This window comes from Myiozetetes cayanensis, unplaced genomic scaffold (assembly GCF_022539395.1).
Source record: "Myiozetetes cayanensis isolate MyiCay16 unplaced genomic scaffold, myiCay2020 scf2-11, whole genome shotgun sequence".
NCBI classification, from domain to species: Eukaryota; Metazoa; Chordata; class Aves; order Passeriformes; family Tyrannidae; genus Myiozetetes; species Myiozetetes cayanensis.
In genome coordinates, this window is record NW_026087411.1 from 112,096,414 (window position 1) to 112,114,507 (window position 18,094).

The 18,094-nt window shown below is 49.4% G+C and overlaps 2 protein-coding genes and 4 non-coding genes across 6 annotated transcripts; 3 read left to right on the forward strand and 3 right to left on the reverse strand.

The window, feature by feature from the left end:
* Positions 1-2,092: 2,092 nt before the first annotated feature.
* On the reverse strand, positions 2,093-2,164 carry TRNAW-CCA (transfer RNA tryptophan (anticodon CCA)). Its single transcript has one exon. It is a non-coding gene; the product is annotated as a tRNA-Trp (tRNA).
* Positions 2,165-3,411: 1,247 nt separating this feature from the next.
* TRNAR-ACG (transfer RNA arginine (anticodon ACG)) lies at positions 3,412-3,484 on the forward strand. The gene has a single exon. It is a non-coding gene; the product is annotated as a tRNA-Arg (tRNA).
* Positions 3,485-4,276: 792 nt separating this feature from the next.
* Positions 4,277-4,349, reverse strand: TRNAR-ACG (transfer RNA arginine (anticodon ACG)). Its single transcript has one exon. It is a non-coding gene; the product is annotated as a tRNA-Arg (tRNA).
* A 917-nt stretch (positions 4,350-5,266) lies between these two features.
* On the reverse strand, positions 5,267-5,338 carry TRNAW-CCA (transfer RNA tryptophan (anticodon CCA)). Its single transcript has one exon. It is a non-coding gene; the product is annotated as a tRNA-Trp (tRNA).
* Positions 5,339-12,024: 6,686 nt separating this feature from the next.
* Positions 12,025-14,053, forward strand: LOC126640124 (gallinacin-11-like). The gene is made up of 3 exons (XM_050315681.1): positions 12,025-12,109; positions 13,522-13,650; positions 13,849-14,053. Exons 1-3 carry the CDS (start codon positions 12,052-12,054, stop codon positions 13,974-13,976), a joined length of 315 nt encoding a protein of 104 aa, XP_050171638.1. The 5' UTR covers positions 12,025-12,051; the 3' UTR covers positions 13,977-14,053.
* Positions 14,054-15,400: 1,347 nt separating this feature from the next.
* Positions 15,401-17,007, forward strand: LOC126640121 (gallinacin-12-like). Its single transcript, XM_050315679.1, has 2 exons — positions 15,401-15,722; positions 16,306-17,007. The coding sequence occupies exons 1-2, from the start codon at positions 15,590-15,592 to the stop codon at positions 16,452-16,454; spliced, it is 282 nt and encodes a 93-aa protein (XP_050171636.1). The 5' UTR covers positions 15,401-15,589; the 3' UTR covers positions 16,455-17,007.
* The last annotated feature ends 1,087 nt before the right edge of the window (positions 17,008-18,094 follow it).

Consider the following 18,094-nt stretch of genomic DNA (forward strand, 5'->3'; position numbering starts at 1 on the left):
AGAGGCAAAAAAATCACAGCTGTGTGTGTTTGATCCACAGTCAGGAGACATCTCACCAGCCTTTGAGTGCTCCCCTCGCTTCTTTCTTTTTGGAAGAGCTGAGGAACATTGGGCTTAATGAACTTGGAGGTCTTTTTCGACCTTAATGGTTCTGTGATTCTGTGACTTTGAAAACAGCGAGGTGGCGACATCTTGAGGTCAACCACGGAGGGAACCTGTGCTCCCTCCACCCATCAGTGACACATCAGCACCGTAGGGACATGGGATAAAGGGCTCTTAGGTCTGCGTTCCTCAGATAAGGGGGAATGGGAGTCATGGAAGAACACACACTTCAGGGTTTTTTGGCAGTGGAAGCATCCTGAAGGCCTTACCTGCCTTGGTTCATCAGCCTCCCCTGCCTTCTGCCTGTGTCTGTGATTCCCAGGCAATGCCAGGCTAATCAGGGCATTCCCAGAGCTCTCTGGAGCTGTGATGCCCAGCTGTGGGATAGTCTGAGCCCAGGGGTTGTCTATTTTCCCCTCGGTCCCCATCCCCCAAACACTTGTGGATGGTGCCAGGCAAGCTGTGGGCACAAAGGGGGACTTCCAGAGCTGTGTAATCCAACAGGGCAGTCTGTGTCCAGGAAGATTAAGCTCCTTGCACTTTCAGGCCAGCAGCATCACCAAAGCCCCCATGCAATCCCACCGCCCACGAATTCATGGAAATTTCCTTTTTGAGGTGTTCAATGTACCAGACACCTGTAGCTGATCTTCCTCACTGGCTAAACAGCTACACAGAACCCCAAAACCATTTCGGTTGGAAAAGTCCTCTCAGATCATCGAGTTGAACCATTAACTCAGCACAGCCAAGCCCACCACTAACCCACGTCCCCAGGTGATACAGCTACAGGTTTTTTGAACCATTCCAGGGATGGTGACTCAACTACAGCTCTGGGTAGTCTGTTCCTATGCCTGAACATCCTTCCAGTGAAGAAATTGCTCCTAATGTCCAATCTAAGCCTCCCCTGGTGCAACTTGAGGCCGTTTCCTCCCATCCTTTCACTTTGCTCCTTGGGAGCAGAGTCCAACCCCCACCTGGCTCCACCCTCCTGTCAGGGAGTTGTAGAGAGTGAGAAGATTCCCCCTCGAGCCTCCTTTTCTTGAGACTGAACAACCCTGAGCTTCTCAAGGTGTTAGTCCAGTGCTGTCACCATTCAGCTGCTGTCCAAAACATCAGGAATGCCTGATTTCACGGGATGTGTGACCTCAAGCCTGCCTTGTTCAGTGAGTCCCAATTGGTGTTTTCACAGAGTTTTGGATGGGGAACTGTGGGACTTTGCTTCCTGCTAAACACCTCATCCTGGCACAGAAGTAGCAGCCTGGATCTGCCATTGCAGAATGAACCCATGAATCCCTGGTGTAGGTATGGCTGGAGAAAATACTCTTCTTTTACCCCCTCCTCTTTTCTTGCCTTTCTCATCTCTCCATTGTCTTTCCTCATTGTGCCTCCTGTTTATGTGTTTTAAAATTCACCTTTAAAGAGCCCTTAAAAGAGTTCAACTACTTTTAGTGAATTAGAACTTAGATGAGGTTATTCCCACAGATTCGAGGCCTGTTTTTTTTTTTTTCCAGCCCTCTATCCCCTCTGTCCATCTCGCCACTCGGAATCAGGAAGAGAGGAAGCAGAGAGTTAAAGATCTGATGGCTTAGTTTTAGTTCCCCCCAGCCAGGTGTTTCAACAGAATCAACAAAAAAACCCACTGACATAATGAAGTAATTCCAGTGAGAGCCACAAAGGTGGTGGGGGACTTGGATATTTGGGATGTGAGGAGAAGTGGAAAGAAACTGGGATTATCCAGTCTGAGGAGAAACACGCAAAGGATACCAAGGCAAGGAGCCACATCTGGGATATCCACTAATCCTGTCACCTTTGCAAACATAGGATAAGGGAAGGTTGGAATTATCCAGAAACTTCAAACACTGGTCCAGCAAGGAAAGACCCCTCTGCCATGGCTCATCTACTGCCCTTCACCAGGGCTTGTGGGGGACAGAGCGGGAGGGCAAAAACGATTGTTCCTGAGATGCCCATCTCACAGTACAGAGGTGGGATGTGCTGACCCCGGTGTGATTTGAACACACAGCCTTCTGATCTGGAGTCAGACGCGCTGCCATTGCGCCACGAGGTCAGGGATGGGACATTTTCCAGCCAAATGTCATGCCAGACTTTGGGCCGTTCTTTGTGGGAAGGGGAATTTTGATTCACCTGACAAAGGAGCAGGACCATCTTTGCCTGTTGCCTCGCTGGACGAAGAGGGCTCTAAATGAGATACTTCAGAGGAAGAAGAACAAAAATGACCACTGCCCAGAGCAGCCCTGCAGAGCCTCTCCTAGGAGAAACAGGCACCTGGGCATGCTGTCTCCAGAGGGACAGGAGGGACGGCATCCCAGCACCTCCCCGGGGGAAAGAGGCCCCATTCACCTGAAAGATGGATCCACGTTAAGCCCTGTGGCAGGAGGGACCCTCATGCCTCTCACACAGCCTGACTGGGGTCACCTTCCCAGGTGATGGATGGAGTCTGCTGTGAGGTCATCTGCCCAGAAATATTCTGGATCCATGCAGTTCACTCTGCCCATCTGCCCCATCCCTCCCTGGGCTCTCACCCTCCAGCTGGGTCATGAGTGTTATAGTGGGTGTCTGCCATGGTTTGCCTCATGAAGAAGCTGAAGGAGGTGAAGGCTTCCTCTGAAAAGTGAAGAATCTTGTAACTACAGGCTCAGTCACTCCTGAGGGACCTGGACTTGTCTCCATGCAACATTTTCCTGAAAGGGTGGTGCAGTCAGTCCAGAGGATTACTGGAGGGTTTGAGGACAGTGATTTGGTGCAGAACGATGGAAATAGAGAGAGGTTTCTGATGAACAGTATGAGGAGGAGTTTTTCCAAGAAAAGAGTAAGAAGTAGGAGTTGGGTCAGCCTCACCTAAGAGCCCAAATAAAGACTATGAAAGGAATGTTCCTGAAACCCATGCCTGAATAAAGGAAATATGTGATGATGACTGGAAACAGGGAACACGGGTTTACCAAGGTCAGAACACTCTCAGACAATAGATTAATTTAAAGAAATTTCCTCCTTGGCCATCAAGAGGACACCAAGCAGCACCATTTACCTTGGCTTTGGTTTGACCTCTGATGGGGTCTCACAGACATGTCACTGCAGCAGGACACAGACAGGGAGCAGCTGAGTTGAACCCAAAGTGAAGGGGCAGGACCAGGGGACCAAAGGTGATGGGGTCAGTAGTTGGCAGCCCAGCTGATGTCCTTCACTGCACTGATGCTGCACTGGGTGTTGCTTGGGGTCTGTGGTGGGCGCAGAGGGGGTTCTACAGAAGGAAGGACATGGCCAGCCTGATGGGGACATGGGAGTGACGAGGGGATGGGGCCAGTGGCGCAATGGACAACGCGCCTGACTACGGATCAGGAGATTGCAGGTTCGACTCCTGCCTGGCTCGACACTTTTAGCCCAGGGAACTTCCTCCTGCTCCCTCCATCAGGACCTTCCTTCTCCTGCCCATCATCCCTCCTCCCAGGCCTTCTTCTGCAGGGCAAAGTGCTGGGCTGTGCTCTTACCCTGCAGGAAGGAAAGAGTAACTCATTGGCGTCCAAAAGGGGCAGAGCTGGGGCCCACACCACAGCCAGGAAGGAGCACCACAGCAAGTCCCTCAGCAGAACACAGACATCTCCTGAACTGCTGCCCTGCAGGCTGGACAGACTCAGCACATCTAGACTGTCCTAGACAGCTCATGTGCTCTGGTCCTCAGCCCCCTTTGAGGTGCACATTGCTCTTGCTGTTGTTTGTCAGTGCCTAGTAAAGTTCTGCTCTGGAAGCAGTGCCCTGCTCACAGCTTTGATGTCACAAAATGATGCTCCTGGGATGCTGATACCAGAGAGATGGACAAAAAGCCTGGAAGGGTAAGGAACTCATGAGGACAGCTGTCCTTTGTCACCTCCACTACAGCCAGGCAGCTTCAGGGAGAGCCAGGCAGGAGCTGAACCAACAGTCTCCTGATTAATCTTCAGGCACCTTCATAGTGTGTTGTGCCACTCTCCCCAGCCCCAGGTCCCACCTGCTGACACCACTGTTCCCTTTTTGGAGACCCATGAGTTACTCTTTCCTTCCTGCAGGGCAAGAGGACAGCCCAGCACTTTGCCCTGCAGAAGAAGGCCTGGGAGGAGGGATGATGGGCAGGAGAAGGAAGGTCCTGGTGGAGGGAGCAGGAGGAAGTTCCCTGGGCTAAAAGTGTCGAGCCAGGCAGGAGTCGAACCTGCAATCTCCTGATCCGTAGTCAGGCGCGTTGTCCGTTGCGCCACTGGCCCCGTCCCCTCATCATTTCCACGTCCCCATCAGCCTGGCCATGTCCTTCCTTCTGTAGAACCCCCTCTGTGCCCACCACAGACATCAAACAACACCCAGTGCAGCATCAGGCAGTGAAGGACATCAGCTGGGCTAACACCTACTGACCCCATCACCTTTGGTCCCCTGGTCCTGCCCCTTCACTTTGGGTTCAGCTCAGCTGCTCCCTGTCTGTGTCCTGCTGCAGTGACATGTCTGTGAGACCCCTATCAGAGGTCAAACCAAAGCCAAGGTAAATTATATTCCTTGGTATTCTCTTGACCATCACGGAAATCATCTCTTCAATGAAACCCATCACTCTAGTCAAGAGTGTTCTGCCCTTGCTGAATCCATGGTCACTCTTTCTAATCATTTTCTCATCCTTTTATTTGGGATTGGATTTCAGTAGTATTGTTTCTGTAGTCTTCCTTTGGGCCCTGAGCTGAGATTGCCCAAACTAGAGCTCTCCAGCTGGTCTTTCTTAATCTTCTGGGAAAAAAAACTTCTCATGTTGTTTGTCAGAAACTTGTCCCATTTTCCGCCTCAAGAAATCCCCTGGACTGACTGTACCACCTCATCTTACCCTGCCAGGCAAGTATTGCCTGTCCAGGTCCGCCAGGAGTGACTGAGCCTGGAGTAAAAGACCTTCCTGCATTTTCCTGAGGAAGATTTCACCTCCTTCATGAGGCAAATTGTGGCAGACCCCCACCACAACACCTCCCTGCTTTGGCCTCTACTTTGGTCATGACCCATAACTTCCTTCTGGCTCAAAGGCAAGCTCTGGGCATCGTCTTCCTCGCACAGCCCTTGTCAGAGATGTCCCCCTAGAGCTGCCCAGTGCCCCTCCCACAGAGAAGCCCCCAAAAAAAAAACCAGAGGGGTGCTGGTGGTGCCCCAGGTCTGACCCCGGTGTGATTTGAACACACAACCTTCTGATCTGGAGTCAGACGCGCTGCCCTTGCGCCACGAGGTCGGGGTTGGGGGATCCCAGGACCCCAGGCTGGGTGGTGGGAATGTCCTTTCCATGGGGACCACCCCAGGGGGATCAGACACCCCAGGGGGAACTGTAGTTGTGGAAGGGAAGGGGCAACCTGAGGGGAGGGCAGCCAAGGTCTGGCTGCAGAGATCAGTCCAAGCTGCAGGATGAGCTTGCAGGGTGGGAGGAGGGGACCTACAGGATCAGTGCAGGCAGGAACCAGGCTCATGGATGCTGCAAAGGAGGATGGGGGCCCCGGGGGGGAACACAGGACAGCCCGAGGCGGACTTTGGGTATGTACCCAGAAATAGTTGTGGACAGTTTTGTTCCAAGCAAAACATCCATGGGCTCAGTGCAGTTACAGCTCCCGATGTCCTGCCCCAGTCATAACCCTGTGTTAGCTGGAAATGGCAGCTGGGCTTTCTGCAAGGAAGGAAAGATGCCCCACCAGTGCAGGCAAGGCTGACCACCAGCCCTGGCCACCCAGTCCTTTCCTCATGGGTGGTTACTGCCAGGTTGTCATGGACAGGGGTGTCAGAGAGGAGGTGAAACCTTCCTTCTTCCCCTCCAGCTCCACTCCCACCCCAGCATGCTGGAGACAGTCTGCTGGGTACCAGGGTGGTTGGGGAGGGACATGATGGGGGCACAGGACAGGCAGGGGCTGGGAAAAGCAGTGTAATGGAGAAAGAAACTGCACATTCCTGCCTGGCTCAACCTAATGCTGCCCACAGCCTGGCCAGAGAAGAGCTCTCAGTATTACTACACTTAAAGAGTTTTTTTTAAAGTTTTTGAAATGTTATAAAATTATATGAAGTTAGAAAAAAGTTGACTTCATACTTATACACTTACCCTGAATGTGACTCCCTCCAGTCCCTAAAATTCGATGTCTGAAACCAAAAACCCACAGCCCTGCTCTCCAAACATATCAATAATGGCCACACATTTACTCTGTGCATTAGCAAGGCTGAAGATGGAGCAGAGGCATTTCCTCTTGCCTTTACCTTTCCAGCTGAGCAAATCCTGCCCAACAAGGTCCCTTCCATCTCCAGTAGCTCTTCCCACAAGAGGGAGCCAGGAACCAGCTCATGAGCTCCACAAGCTGTAAGTCAGGCTGTGGATGCATTTTGCTTAGTGAAGGACCCTCCATTCCTAGGCCAGACTGGATAATCAGCTTGTTTCCTTCTTGGAAATACAGAGATTTTTCCCCAGAGCCCTTTTTTTTTTTTGGCTACTAGTTCCAATGGTTGCTATTAGACTTTCCCCCCTGCCCAGTTTTCCCTGCTGACCACCCCAGCAGTCCATGTCTCATCATCCATCCTGCTCTGGGATTTACTTAATTTCCAACTGCGTGACATAATAGCTGAGATTCAGCTGCCTCAATTCAGGTATCTAATGTTCTGTTACAGGATGTGCTGCCTGGTGTCTCTCTATTTGTCCCTTCAGAAATATTGAGTATCCCACAGAGTCTGTTCCATGGAATATCTTGGATGCAGCAGGATATCTGCTATGATATTATGTTCAGGTAACTGAATCCTGCCTGAGGGTGGGAGTCACCTCAAAGATGTGGGCATTTAAAGCAGGCGTCTCCCCACAGGGGTGCATTGCTGTGTTAAACTGTTGGGCCATAAAATGCTTTGAAGAGGTGCAGAAGACCTTTTTGGACACTTGGCTTTGCTGTGTTCATTTGTATTTTTTAAGCAGAATATATTTTTGTCTGATATCAGTTTGACAGAAAACTGAAATTTCCAAATTTCCCAGCAGAACACCCCTTTTTCCCCCCAGTGCCCCTTTCCAGCTCCTTACAGTGTTATAAATAAGGTCAGCTTTCCAGCTAATTTGAGGAGCACAGCGCCCCAACTGCAGTCAAATCCTCCTGATTTACACTGCCATAATGCAAATCTGGGTGAGTTCTTGGGGAAAGCAGATGTTTCCCTTAATTTTAGTGTCCCAGGTTACTTCAGGGATACCCCAGGCCCATTGACTGAAAACTTCAAAATGAAAGAGAAGTCCTTCCTTCTCACACTCACTCCCTCAAAGGGATGTGAGTTCCAGGCCAGATTAACAAGATTTATTCCACAACAGAAAGATCACTAAAGGATTTATCTCTGGTTCTCATTCTCCAAAGCCATCAGGCCCCTCTACTCTGTTTTTCCCCCTCTATTTTTCTGTGGTGAGACCCCACCTGCAGTGCTGTCTCCAGCTCTGGGGCCCCCAACACAAGAAAGACATGGAGCTGTTGGAAAAAATGCAGAGGAGGCCACTAAATGCATCACAGGGCCAGAGTCCCTCTGCTCTGGAGACAGGCTGAGAGAGCTGGGGGTGTTTCCCTGGAGAACAGAAGGCTCTGGGGAGACCTTAGAACCCCTTCCAGTGCCTAAAGAGGCTCCAAGAGAGCTGGAGAGGGACTTTGGGCAAGGGCCTGGAGTGACAGGAAAAGGGGAAATGGTCTTAGACTGAGGGAGGGAAGGTTTAGATCAGACAATAGGAAGAAATTCTTTACTGTGAGGGTGGGGAGGCCCTGGCACAGGTTGCCCAGAGAAGCTGTGGCTGACCTATCCCTGGAAGTGTTCAAGGCCAGGTTGGACAGGTCTTGGAGAAACCTGGGATAGTGGAAGGTGTTCCTGCCCATGGCAGGGCGTTGGAATGAGATGATCTTTAAGGTCTCTTCCACCCCAAACCATTCCATGTTTCTATGACTCTATGACTGTCTGTCCCTCAGACACACCCCTCAAATGGGATGGAAGTCTCCTCTGGAAGTCCCTGTATCTCCACTGACTCTCAGGGAAAGTTAGAAGATTACATTACATCAGATAGCTGGGATAGGTTCCATCCCACATCTTTTGGAGGCTGACAGATCCCTCCACCTGAACCAGTCTTCTGCATTCCCTTCATAGACAGAGGAGAGAAGCAAGCACTGGATGAGTCAAATGGAGCAGAAAGGGCCCTGGATACGTGAGTGGCTCCAGAGTTTAGACATCTCAAGTGGAGTGTTGGGAAGTTCCCTTGTAATTTCCTTGTTTTTAACGTAAAACATTCATCCCCAAAAGCCTCAAAGCTGAAGATCTCCAATGATGGATGATTCGTGAGGACCAAAATAGCGATTCAAACCCTGCTCAGAATTCTGCAGTTGTTTGCATTTTCACACCCTGCATGGAAACACAGGAAAAAAATACTCCCAATATTCCTGTCCACTGGTAAACTGGGAACAGGAACTGGGAACAGGCCTTTCCTGTCACTATTGCAACACTGAGCAGAAGGCAACTTTGGCTACTTGGAGGGTTCTTGACTTTCTCCACCCTCAGCTGTAGGTCACAGGATCGTAGAGTCACTGAGAAAAGAAAAGACCTCTCAGGTCATTGAGTCCAACCATTCCCCCAGCACTGCCAAGGCCACCACTAACCCATGTCCCCAAGTGCCACCTCTATGAGGCTTTTAAACCCCTCCAGATGGCCCCACCACTGCCCTGGGCAGCCTGTTCCAATGCTTGACAGAGCTTTCCATGAAGAAATTTTTTTCTAATATCCAATCTAAACCTTCCCTGGCACAGCTTGAGGCCATTTCCACTTGTCCTGTCTCTTGTTGGTTGCAAGAATTCCACCCCTGAGTCTCCTTTTCTCCAGGCTGAGCCCCCTCAGCAGCTCCTTATAAGACATCATTAGGCAAGGCAACAAACTTCATGTGTAAGCATTTCTTTTGTGATCCATATAAAACCATGGAATAACCTGGGAAAGGAGGATAACAAACAAGAGCAACTGAAGTCCAGATGAGGCAGAATGAGATGCCACTTGAAATCTGAATATTTTTTACGTAGAATAAAATATCTGATTATAATTTGAAGGGGGGTGTGATTGGATAAACACTCAGAGCTTGATAGTGAGAGCATCTATGTGCAATGGCTGGAAATCATAGGGAAGGTTTTGAATGTAAGATTACAGGACAAGCACTCCTCCTCCACCAGATTATTAACACACCTGAGGTTTTGAATTTCTCCTTCATTTCCCATGAAAATATTTTTAAAAAAAAGGCAAACATTTTAAATCCATCATTAAACAGAAGAGGACCACTTTTTAAAGACAGTTGATGGTTTAGAAAGCTGGGTTTCTGCTCCAGTCTGACAAGGTACAATATCAGATGCTGTCTGAGAGCTGAGATGAATATCTTAGCTAGTATCTCCCTGGCTTCAGTGGGAACCTGAGCCAACTGAAGGTTTCTTGGCAAGGTCTTTGCTTCACCCCTTTTTCTGGAGTACCTGAAAATGGACATAAACATCTCTCCTGCCCCTGTGCTGCTCAGGAGGCTTGATGGCATCTGCAAATCTGAAATGGAAAGCAAACAAAGAAACCAGGGAGGCAGAGAACAATGCACAGCAGCTGAGGGGGAGGTTTGTATTGTTGGTATCAGAGCTGCTGGGTCAGAACAACATCAGTAAATATCATGTATAGAAACAGGCTTGAGGAAGTGAGCTGCTCTGAGGGAGAACCTGTGCTATCAGCTGCTCCTTCCACATGACTCTGGGTAACACCATTCAAACACTGTGTGGACAGATCCTTGGGAAGACTGTGTCTGTGTCATGAATCTCACCTGTCCTCTGCTCTTTGTACACCTGTAAAGGTGCTGCTCATAACGTCTGCAAATTTATTATCTGCACCTCATGTGTCATAGAATTGTGGAATGATGGAATGGTTTGTGTTGGAAGAAACCTTAAAGACCATCTGGTTTCAACCCCCTGCCATGGGCAGGGACACCTTCTGCTATCCCAGATTGCTCCAAGCCCATCCAACCTGGCCTTGAACACTTCCAGGGATGGGGCAGTCACAGCTTCTCTGGCCAACTGAGAAGGTATGACCCTGCTGTATGTCCTGTGATGGAACAGTGGTTTCCAAGAAAAGGAAGTGAAGGATCGTGACCATTTCATCCATAAACATATCAAATAATTGTATTTCATTCTGTGAAAGGTGCTGTGAAGAAAATAAAATAAAATAAAAATAAATCTTTTTTCTTTGTCAAATTATCCTTAAAAAGCCAGAAAAGTGACAAAACATTTCCTGAAGCAAAGAGGAGTCAAATACTCATTTCTTGTTTACAGGCACTCAGGGTGCTGAACAATGACTTTAGGCAATAAGGGCAGGAACCCACAGTGCTGACTGCTGCTAAGATGGAAACATGTTACTTTTTTAGTAGAAAAATGGCATTTTTAGTAACAATACAGTATGTTCCATGGGAGTGAAGTCCTGGCAGCCCAAGCATAAACCAAGCTGGTTAATTCTAGACTGCTGTAACAACTTGTGTTACATGCTGGAGCATGGCAGGACTATTCATAGAATCACAGAATGGTTTGAGTTGGCAGGGTCTTTAAAGATTATCCAGTTCCAACCCCCTGCCATGGGCAGAGCCACCTTTCACTAGACCAAATTGCTCAAAGCTTTGAGCTCGAAGCTCAGATTTGAGGATAAGAAGTGTGGGAGAGCAGTGGGACATACTCAGCCTTGGGGAGACTCTCTGGCGATTTCCACACGCTTTTATTTAAATACATTATGAAACCAAGTGAGCATTTTTGCAGAAGTGCAGGTTGGTGCATTCCGACTGACACATTTTCCATAAAATAACAATCCATTCAGACTGAAACCCTGTGAGCTCTGGGCTTGGCCAGCTAAGTACAAGTATCTACATCAAAGCTTTCTACATGTGTGTCGGGTCCTAAGGTCCCACTATAACTAAACAAGTGATTTGTGTCCTAGAATCACTAACTGAACATCTCATTCCAGTGCAGCCACGTCCATATTTGATGCCTACATCTATCTGAGTGTAGCACTGACCACTGTGCTGCCAGTGTAGCACCTTCCAGTACCTCAAGGGACCTATAAAAAGCTGGAGAGGGACTTTATACAATGGCATGGAGTGAGGAGACACTGGAGCACCTGGGCTATGGAAACAGGATGAGAGAGCTGGAGATGTTCAGTCCAAAGAAGAGAAGGCTCCAGGGAGGTCTTGGAGCCCCTTCCAGTGCCTAAAGGGGCTCCAAGAGAGCTGGAGAGGGACTTTGGATAAGGACCTGGAAGGACAGGACAAGAGGGAATGGCTTCCTACTGCCAGAGGGTAGGGTTAGATGGGATATTAAGGAGAAATTGTTCTCTGTGAGGGTGGGGAGACCCTGGCACTGGTTGCCCAGAGAAGCTGTTACTACCCCATCCCTGGAAGTGCTCAAGGCCAGGTTGGACAGGTCTCAGAGCAACCTGGGATAGTGGAAGGTGTCCCTGCCTATGGTAGGGAGTTGGAAGTAGATGATCTTTAAGGTCCCTTCCAACCCGAACTATTCTATGATGATCCTGTGATATTCCAGCTGCCTTCTCTCCCTCCAAACGATTGCTAAGTTCCTCCGGGCTGTCCATTACCACCACCTTGATCTTTGAAGTCAACAAGTAACGACACTCTCAGGTGGGTCAGTGTTGAGAACCAGCCCTCCCAGTGGTCAGGCAGGGAGGTGGAGTCGTTTCTCCACTTGCTTTCATGACCCTGTGCCATTGTTCAGGCTTAGCCGTGTGCAGAGGTCAGACTGAACTCGCTGCCTTCCACACTCACCCCTGCCAAGGTCCCCCACACAGCCAGCCCTGCTCCCACAGCCCTATAAATGCCACAGTGCTCCCTCCTGCCCTGCTCAAAGGTTCTGGTGTTGTGGCCCCGTCTCCACGCTGCAGCTGAGACCTGCCACCATGAAGCTCTTCTCCTGCCTCATGGCTCTTCTCCTCTTCCTCCTCCAGGCTGTTCCAGGTAAAGGGCAAGACCCACGCTGGGGTCTGCCTGTGTAGGAGGCACAACTCGCTTGTGTGGTGGTGCAGAACATACTCTTGAGCTCCTTTCATTAGAGCAGTTCCCTATTTCTCAGTCTGGAAGCAGAAGTGAAAAATCAACCTATGGTGAGCAGGTGTCAAACTAGAACCTCCCCACCAGGTGTTGGCTTCTTATGACTCTATGAAGTCTTTTTTTGTCCATATTGCAACATGATACAGTGGAAATCATCTGCCTCTTCTAACCCAGGGTTGGAAATTTTCTCCCTTATGTAAGGTAGAAGAGAGGAGAGATGTTCCCTTTTATTACTCAAGATGAGCTACACCAGCAAACCTGACTTCAGCTCTCTGAATATTCTGCTTCCACTTCCTCAGCCTCTCAGCTGCAGTAATTTTCTGATTCTGTTCTTCATGTTTCTTCTACATGTTCTTCATGCTCAGTGAAACTCCTCATTCTGGAGTCAGGCTTTTGGAGAAGGAAGGAACTGGGCAAACTGCTTGTCCCTGTTAATTGGGCCATATCCCACTTTTGGGGGCTTTTTAAAGTCACAGTTACCTCTCAGGGCAGGTTTTCACCATGCTGTCCCTTGCATGACCAGCCTGCAGCATTGCAGGCCCAGAACTTAGAAGTATCCAAAGGCTGGGCTCTCATTCCCTGATAGCCCCTCAGTCCAGAAAGGACGTGGAGGGGCTGGAGCAGGTCCAGAGAGGAGCAATGAGGGTGGGGAAGGGACTGGAGCACAAGTTGTGTGAGGAGAGGCTGAGGGAGCTGGGGGAGCTCAGCCTGGAGAAGAGGAGGCTCAGAGGAGACCTCATCCCTCTCCACAACTCCCTGAAAGGAGGTTGTAGCCAGGTGGGGGTTGGTCTCTTCTCCCAGGCAACCAGCAGTAGGACAAGAGGGCATGGTCTTAAGCTCTGCCAGGGGAAGTTTAGGTTGAATATTAGGAAGAAATTTTTCATGGAGAGAGTAATCAGACATTGGAATGGGCTGCCCAGGAAAGTGGTGGATTCACTGTCCCTAGAGGTTTTTAAGATGAGAATGGATGTGGCATCAGTGCCATGGTCTGGGAACCACAGCGGTGTTGGAACAAGGGTTGGACTTGATGATCTCGGAGGTCTTTTCCAACCTAGTTCATTCTATGATTCTATGAATGCCCAGTTCAGAAACTTTACATCAACATCTGCTTTTCACTCTGGTTGCACCAAAGCTCTCCTTGGAGTCCTTTGAGGTTCCACGAGTTTCTCAGAACTCCTGGAAAAGCTACCCCGAGTTTTGGGGGTATTTGTATCAGATCCCTAAGTGGGGTCTGTGGGGTTTCAGCAGGAGGAAGGCCTGTGAGAATGGACTGATACGTGAATGATCCCAGTGAACTGGGAATCCCGTTCCTCCTGTAGGTCTCGGCTTGCCCAAGGACACCCTGCGTTGTCTGGAATACCACGGCTACTGCTTCCATTTGAAATCCTGCCCGAAGCCTTTTGCTGCGTTTGGAACTTGCTACCGGCGTCGGAAAACCTGCTGCATAGGTATGGGTGGGGGCCCTGCCCAGGCAGGAGAGGACTAAAGTCAGCAAAACACTGCTCTGATAAGCCCCCAAAGTCCACCTTGGTGCCTCTGCTTTTGGAGACACAGTAACCACAACTTCCCGACAGTTTTTGATGTGTGAGTTGGTTCGGACGATGGTGTCATGTTTTGTGGTTTGATTTATATCCTCTGAATTGCAGACACGACATCAAACTTCCACATTTGTCAAGAGGAGGGGGGTCATTGTGTGCCCCCAGAAATCGGATGCCTGCAAGAACAAGTGGGGCTCTGCCCTCGCAAGGGATGGAAGTGCTGCACAGAAGTGTGACGAGGACCTCGTGGAATTGCAGAGAACCACAGAAATGCATGGCCAAGAAAACAACTGAGGGGTTTTCTTCTAGTGTTTTAGGGATGTCTGGTGTTCTCAACATGCAAAATGTGTAATTAATTAGAGGCAACATGTTTTTTTATATAACAAGGGCAATAAATGCTAAATAAACAGGTGTAACAGTTGTGTAGGTATGGAAAGAGGCAGAATATCTCTCTATTACCCCCCACAGAAATCCACACAGCTTTGCTGCTGCATCCTTAGAAACTACATCCACTAAGCCTATTTATCAGCCTAATCTTACTTACCGGGTTGATGTTATGCTTGGATGTTTTACAGGATTGGGGACAATTAATCAGGGAATCACAGAACCGTTTAGGTTGGAAAACACCTCCAAGATCATTGAGTTCAACCTTTGACGAATCTCCACCTTGCCAACCAGACCAGAGCACTGAGTGCCACATCCAGGTGTTTCTTGAACATTGAACACTTCCAGGGAGTGGCTGAGGGGGCTGGGGGTGTTTGGCCTGGAGAAAAGGAGGCTCATGAGAGACCTTAGCACTCTCTAAAACTACCTGATAGGAGACTGTAGCCAGGTAGGGGTTGGTCTCTTCTCCCAGGCAACCAGGAACAAGAAGAAATGGCCTCAAGCTGCACCAGGAGAGGTTCAGGTTGGACAGTAAGAGGAATTTCTTCATGGAAAGGGTGGTTAAGCATTGGAATGGGCTGCCCAGAGAAGTGGTGGACTCACCATCCCTGGAGGGATTTAAAAGATGTGTAAATGGGCACCTGGGGACACAGTTTAGTGTTGGGCTTGGCAGTGCTGGGGAGTGATTGGTCCTGATTATCCTAGAGGACTTTTCCAATTTAAATGATTCCAGACTATGTTGTTCAGCTTGTTATTTTTGTAGAGAGAAGGGAAATTTTAACCTTGCTCTTTCAGCCATCCAGTTTTGGATGTGTTCACACAGCAGTGACATTGCCACAGCAGTGACATTGCCACAGCTGAAGGGACATCAAACAGCAGGCCCAGGCAGGGCAGCAGGAATATCACATTTCACAGCAAGAGCTGCACATCTATCACAGATTTACCACCACAGGGTGCATTGCTGAGCTAACAGCCACCCCCTCCACCAGCACTGTGTGCTCATATCACACTCAGGAATGAAGCCTCCCAAATTCCTCAGAAGCCAAAGCTGGGGGGAAAAAAAAAAAAAAAAAATCACACCCAGGTTTCAGCTGCAGAAAATATTCACACAAGCTCAGATGAAAACCAAATCACTCCCAGCCTGCACCGTTCTCTTTGCAGTTCCTCAGGAGTTTTTTCCCTTGCAGGTTGCCTCCCTCCCACTCATCAGTTCGCAGGACTTTGCTGGTGAAGGGCAGAGGATCCCTCTGAGCCTCTTTTCCCATCTGGTGACCTACCAGTCCAAAATGCCAGCTTCCAGGGAGAGGGGAATCAGGGAAGCCGATAACCAGGGAATGTGAAACAAGTCGACATTGTTTGGAGCCACAGCACTGGGTCAGAACGACACAAAGGGTTGCTCAGCAGCAAATGTCACTCCTGGGACTGGAATATAATTAACTCCTGCCTGTTCCTTCCCTCCCCACGGATGCCACCCAGCATGCCAGCAGCACACAGAGGCTTCTGCACAATCTCACACTCAGCCCTGCAGTTTTCCAGCAGAGCCAGAGCAATGAGGATCCTTATGTTCATTTTCATCTTCGTCTCCATGATCCAGCACGGTAAGACCGGGAAGGCCGAGGGTGGTTAACTGAGGGATCTGGAACAGGAATAATCTTTCCTCGCTGTATAATATTATAGGTACTGAGGAAAGGTGTCCTCAGGTTCCTGGGTGGCAAAATGCATGGTTTAATCCCTTGGGGTAATGCAAAAATGAGCAGGGATTCATAGAATCACAGAATTATTAGTGTTGGAAAAGGCCTTTAAAGGTCATCTAGTTCCAACCCTTTTAAGAAAGAAGCTGTGCCTTTGCAGGAAAAGCCCTAGAGGAGATACCCTGTGCTCTGGGAAAACATTCCTGCCTTTCCTCAGGCTGCAGTTGCCTTCTTGGCAGGGCGAGGACGACCACCCTGACCTCCCATGCGCAGTCTTTGCCAATGCCCTGAAAAAACAATTTTGTGATAAAATGTCCCTTGAGGGGGGTTGGTTCTGCAGCTTGGGATTTTTAACATGGATGTCTGAAGCTGTCCTGTGGGATGGGGATGCCCAGGCTCCATGTGCTGGCTTGGCTGGCTGGGCACAAAGTACCACGGGAAGCCCCACAAGTTTTACCCACCCAATTTGACTTGCTGCTTCTTTGCACAGGAGATGCTCACGGACCAGAGGGCTGTAACCACGAAGGGGGCTTGTGCAGAGTTGGAAACTGCATTTCTGGTGAATACCTGGCTCAGTTCTGCTTTGAGCCCATCATTCTCTGCTGCAAAAATTTGCCACCCACCACCACAAAGAGCTGAAGTTTTCCAAAGGAGCCAGAGAGCTGCTGTCAGGCTCCACTGACAGGGCAGAAGCAGCTGTTGGGAAGGAGATCTTGTGGTTTCTGTGATTGTTGCTCCCCTGGGAGAACATGGCTGTGGATTCACGTGTGAACTCCTGAACACTTCGCTTTTTTTATGACTTCCAGGAAACACTCTGACAGGAAGAAATTGGGACCACCCAAACTGTTTATCACCCCTCTGGGACTCTCGTTGTCACCTGTCACACACGAGTGAGAAATTGCCTTTCTCCTCACCTGAAATAAATAAACTTGAAGATTAAGAGAGCAGCAAGTCCCTGTCTGTGACTTAGCAAAGTTGCTGGAGGTGAGACCCCCCCTCTCCCACTGACCAGGAGTGAACACAGCAGCCCTCACCTTCCCAGCAGAGCAGGGTGACTCTGTCTCTGTATTTCCCCTCCCAGAGAAAACAAATGTAAGTGGGACAGCGATTTGGGCATCACTTTTGGTGCAGAAGCAACCTGGTTTGATGTAAAGTCAAGTGTGGTCTGTGTTTCTTGGGCAAGACCCCCCCATATCCACTCTTCCCTTCTGGGCTGTGCCAGGATCTTACAGGCAGTCATAGAATCCCAGAATGGTTTGCGTTGGAAGGGACTTTGAAGATCATCTCATTCCAACCCCCTGCCATAGGCAGGGATACCTTTCACTATCCCAGGTTGCTCCAAGCCCCATCCAACCTGGCCTGGAACACTTCCAGGGATCCAGGGACAGCCACAGCTTCTCTGGGCAACCTGTGCCAGGGCCTCACCACCCTCACAGGGAAGGATGTTCTTCCTGAGAGCACAGATTTACTTGTTTTAAACATGGTGGGGAGGGGATCTGACATCTGTGTCCCACTGCCCCTCACAGGCTGCCCTGCCCATCCATGGAGTGCATTTCTGGTGTTCCTTCTTTCCTCTGTGGTCACCCAGCAATAGTCCCAAAGAAATTAGCCTCTTTACCATGAGCAGCTTTCTTCCTGTGAGCTCCATCAGCCTAAATCCATTAGCTGTCCAGATCCACTCTCAGCCCTTCTGTGTCTTTTCAGCATGAAATTTTGACATTCCCCTTCCTTTGTCAGCTCCTGGTCTCCCTTTCCAGGTAAAATATTCCTCTCTGGGTCAATCATTTCTGTGAAAGCAAGAAAACAATGATGTAATGAGAGAGCTATGCCAATTTGCTGAGGCACTGGTCAGAGCCAGGGAAAAGTCCTCCCTGGGAGATTAAATTCTTGCTCTGACGAATCAGTAAGGAAAATTCCCATTGACCTCACCAGGGTCAGGACCCATCGCCAGAGATCCAACAATTCATTCATTCCAGTGTCTCCATTCACCCGTGAGCAGCCCAGCTGTTCTCCAGCACTCCCCTGGAGATCCCCTGCAGTTGGATGAACCTTCAGGAGAGCCAGATTACCCAGCCCTGGCTGTTGGCTTGGGAACCAGTGCTGGAAACAATGTTGGGCTGAGCCCAGAGCCAAATTCCTCCCCAGATCCAGCCCCTGTCTCTGACGCAAACTGATGTACTAGGACAACACAGGGAGGGTTTTAAATCAGAGCACCTTTCCAAATTAAACTGTTTATTTCTCACGTTCGTCCACAGAGTTCATTATTTGTGCTTCTTATC

Excerpts from the sequence above, each read along its gene's own strand:
- LOC126640124 (XM_050315681.1), top strand. The coding sequence starts at position 12,052 with ATGAAGCTCTTCTCCTGCCTCATGGCTCTTCTCCTCTTCCTCCTCCAG. Across the intron at positions 12,110-13,521 it reads CCTCCTCCAGGCTGTTCCAG|GTCTCGGCTTGCCCAAGGAC; the intron begins GTAAAGGGCAAG and ends TTCCTCCTGTAG. Across the intron at positions 13,651-13,848 it reads TCGGAAAACCTGCTGCATAG|ACACGACATCAAACTTCCAC; the intron begins GTATGGGTGGGG and ends TCTGAATTGCAG.
- LOC126640121 (XM_050315679.1), top strand. The coding sequence starts at position 15,590 with ATGCCACCCAGCATGCCAGCAGCACACAGAGGCTTCTGCACAATCTCA. Across the intron at positions 15,723-16,305 it reads CGTCTCCATGATCCAGCACG|GAGATGCTCACGGACCAGAG; the intron begins GTAAGACCGGGA and ends TTCTTTGCACAG.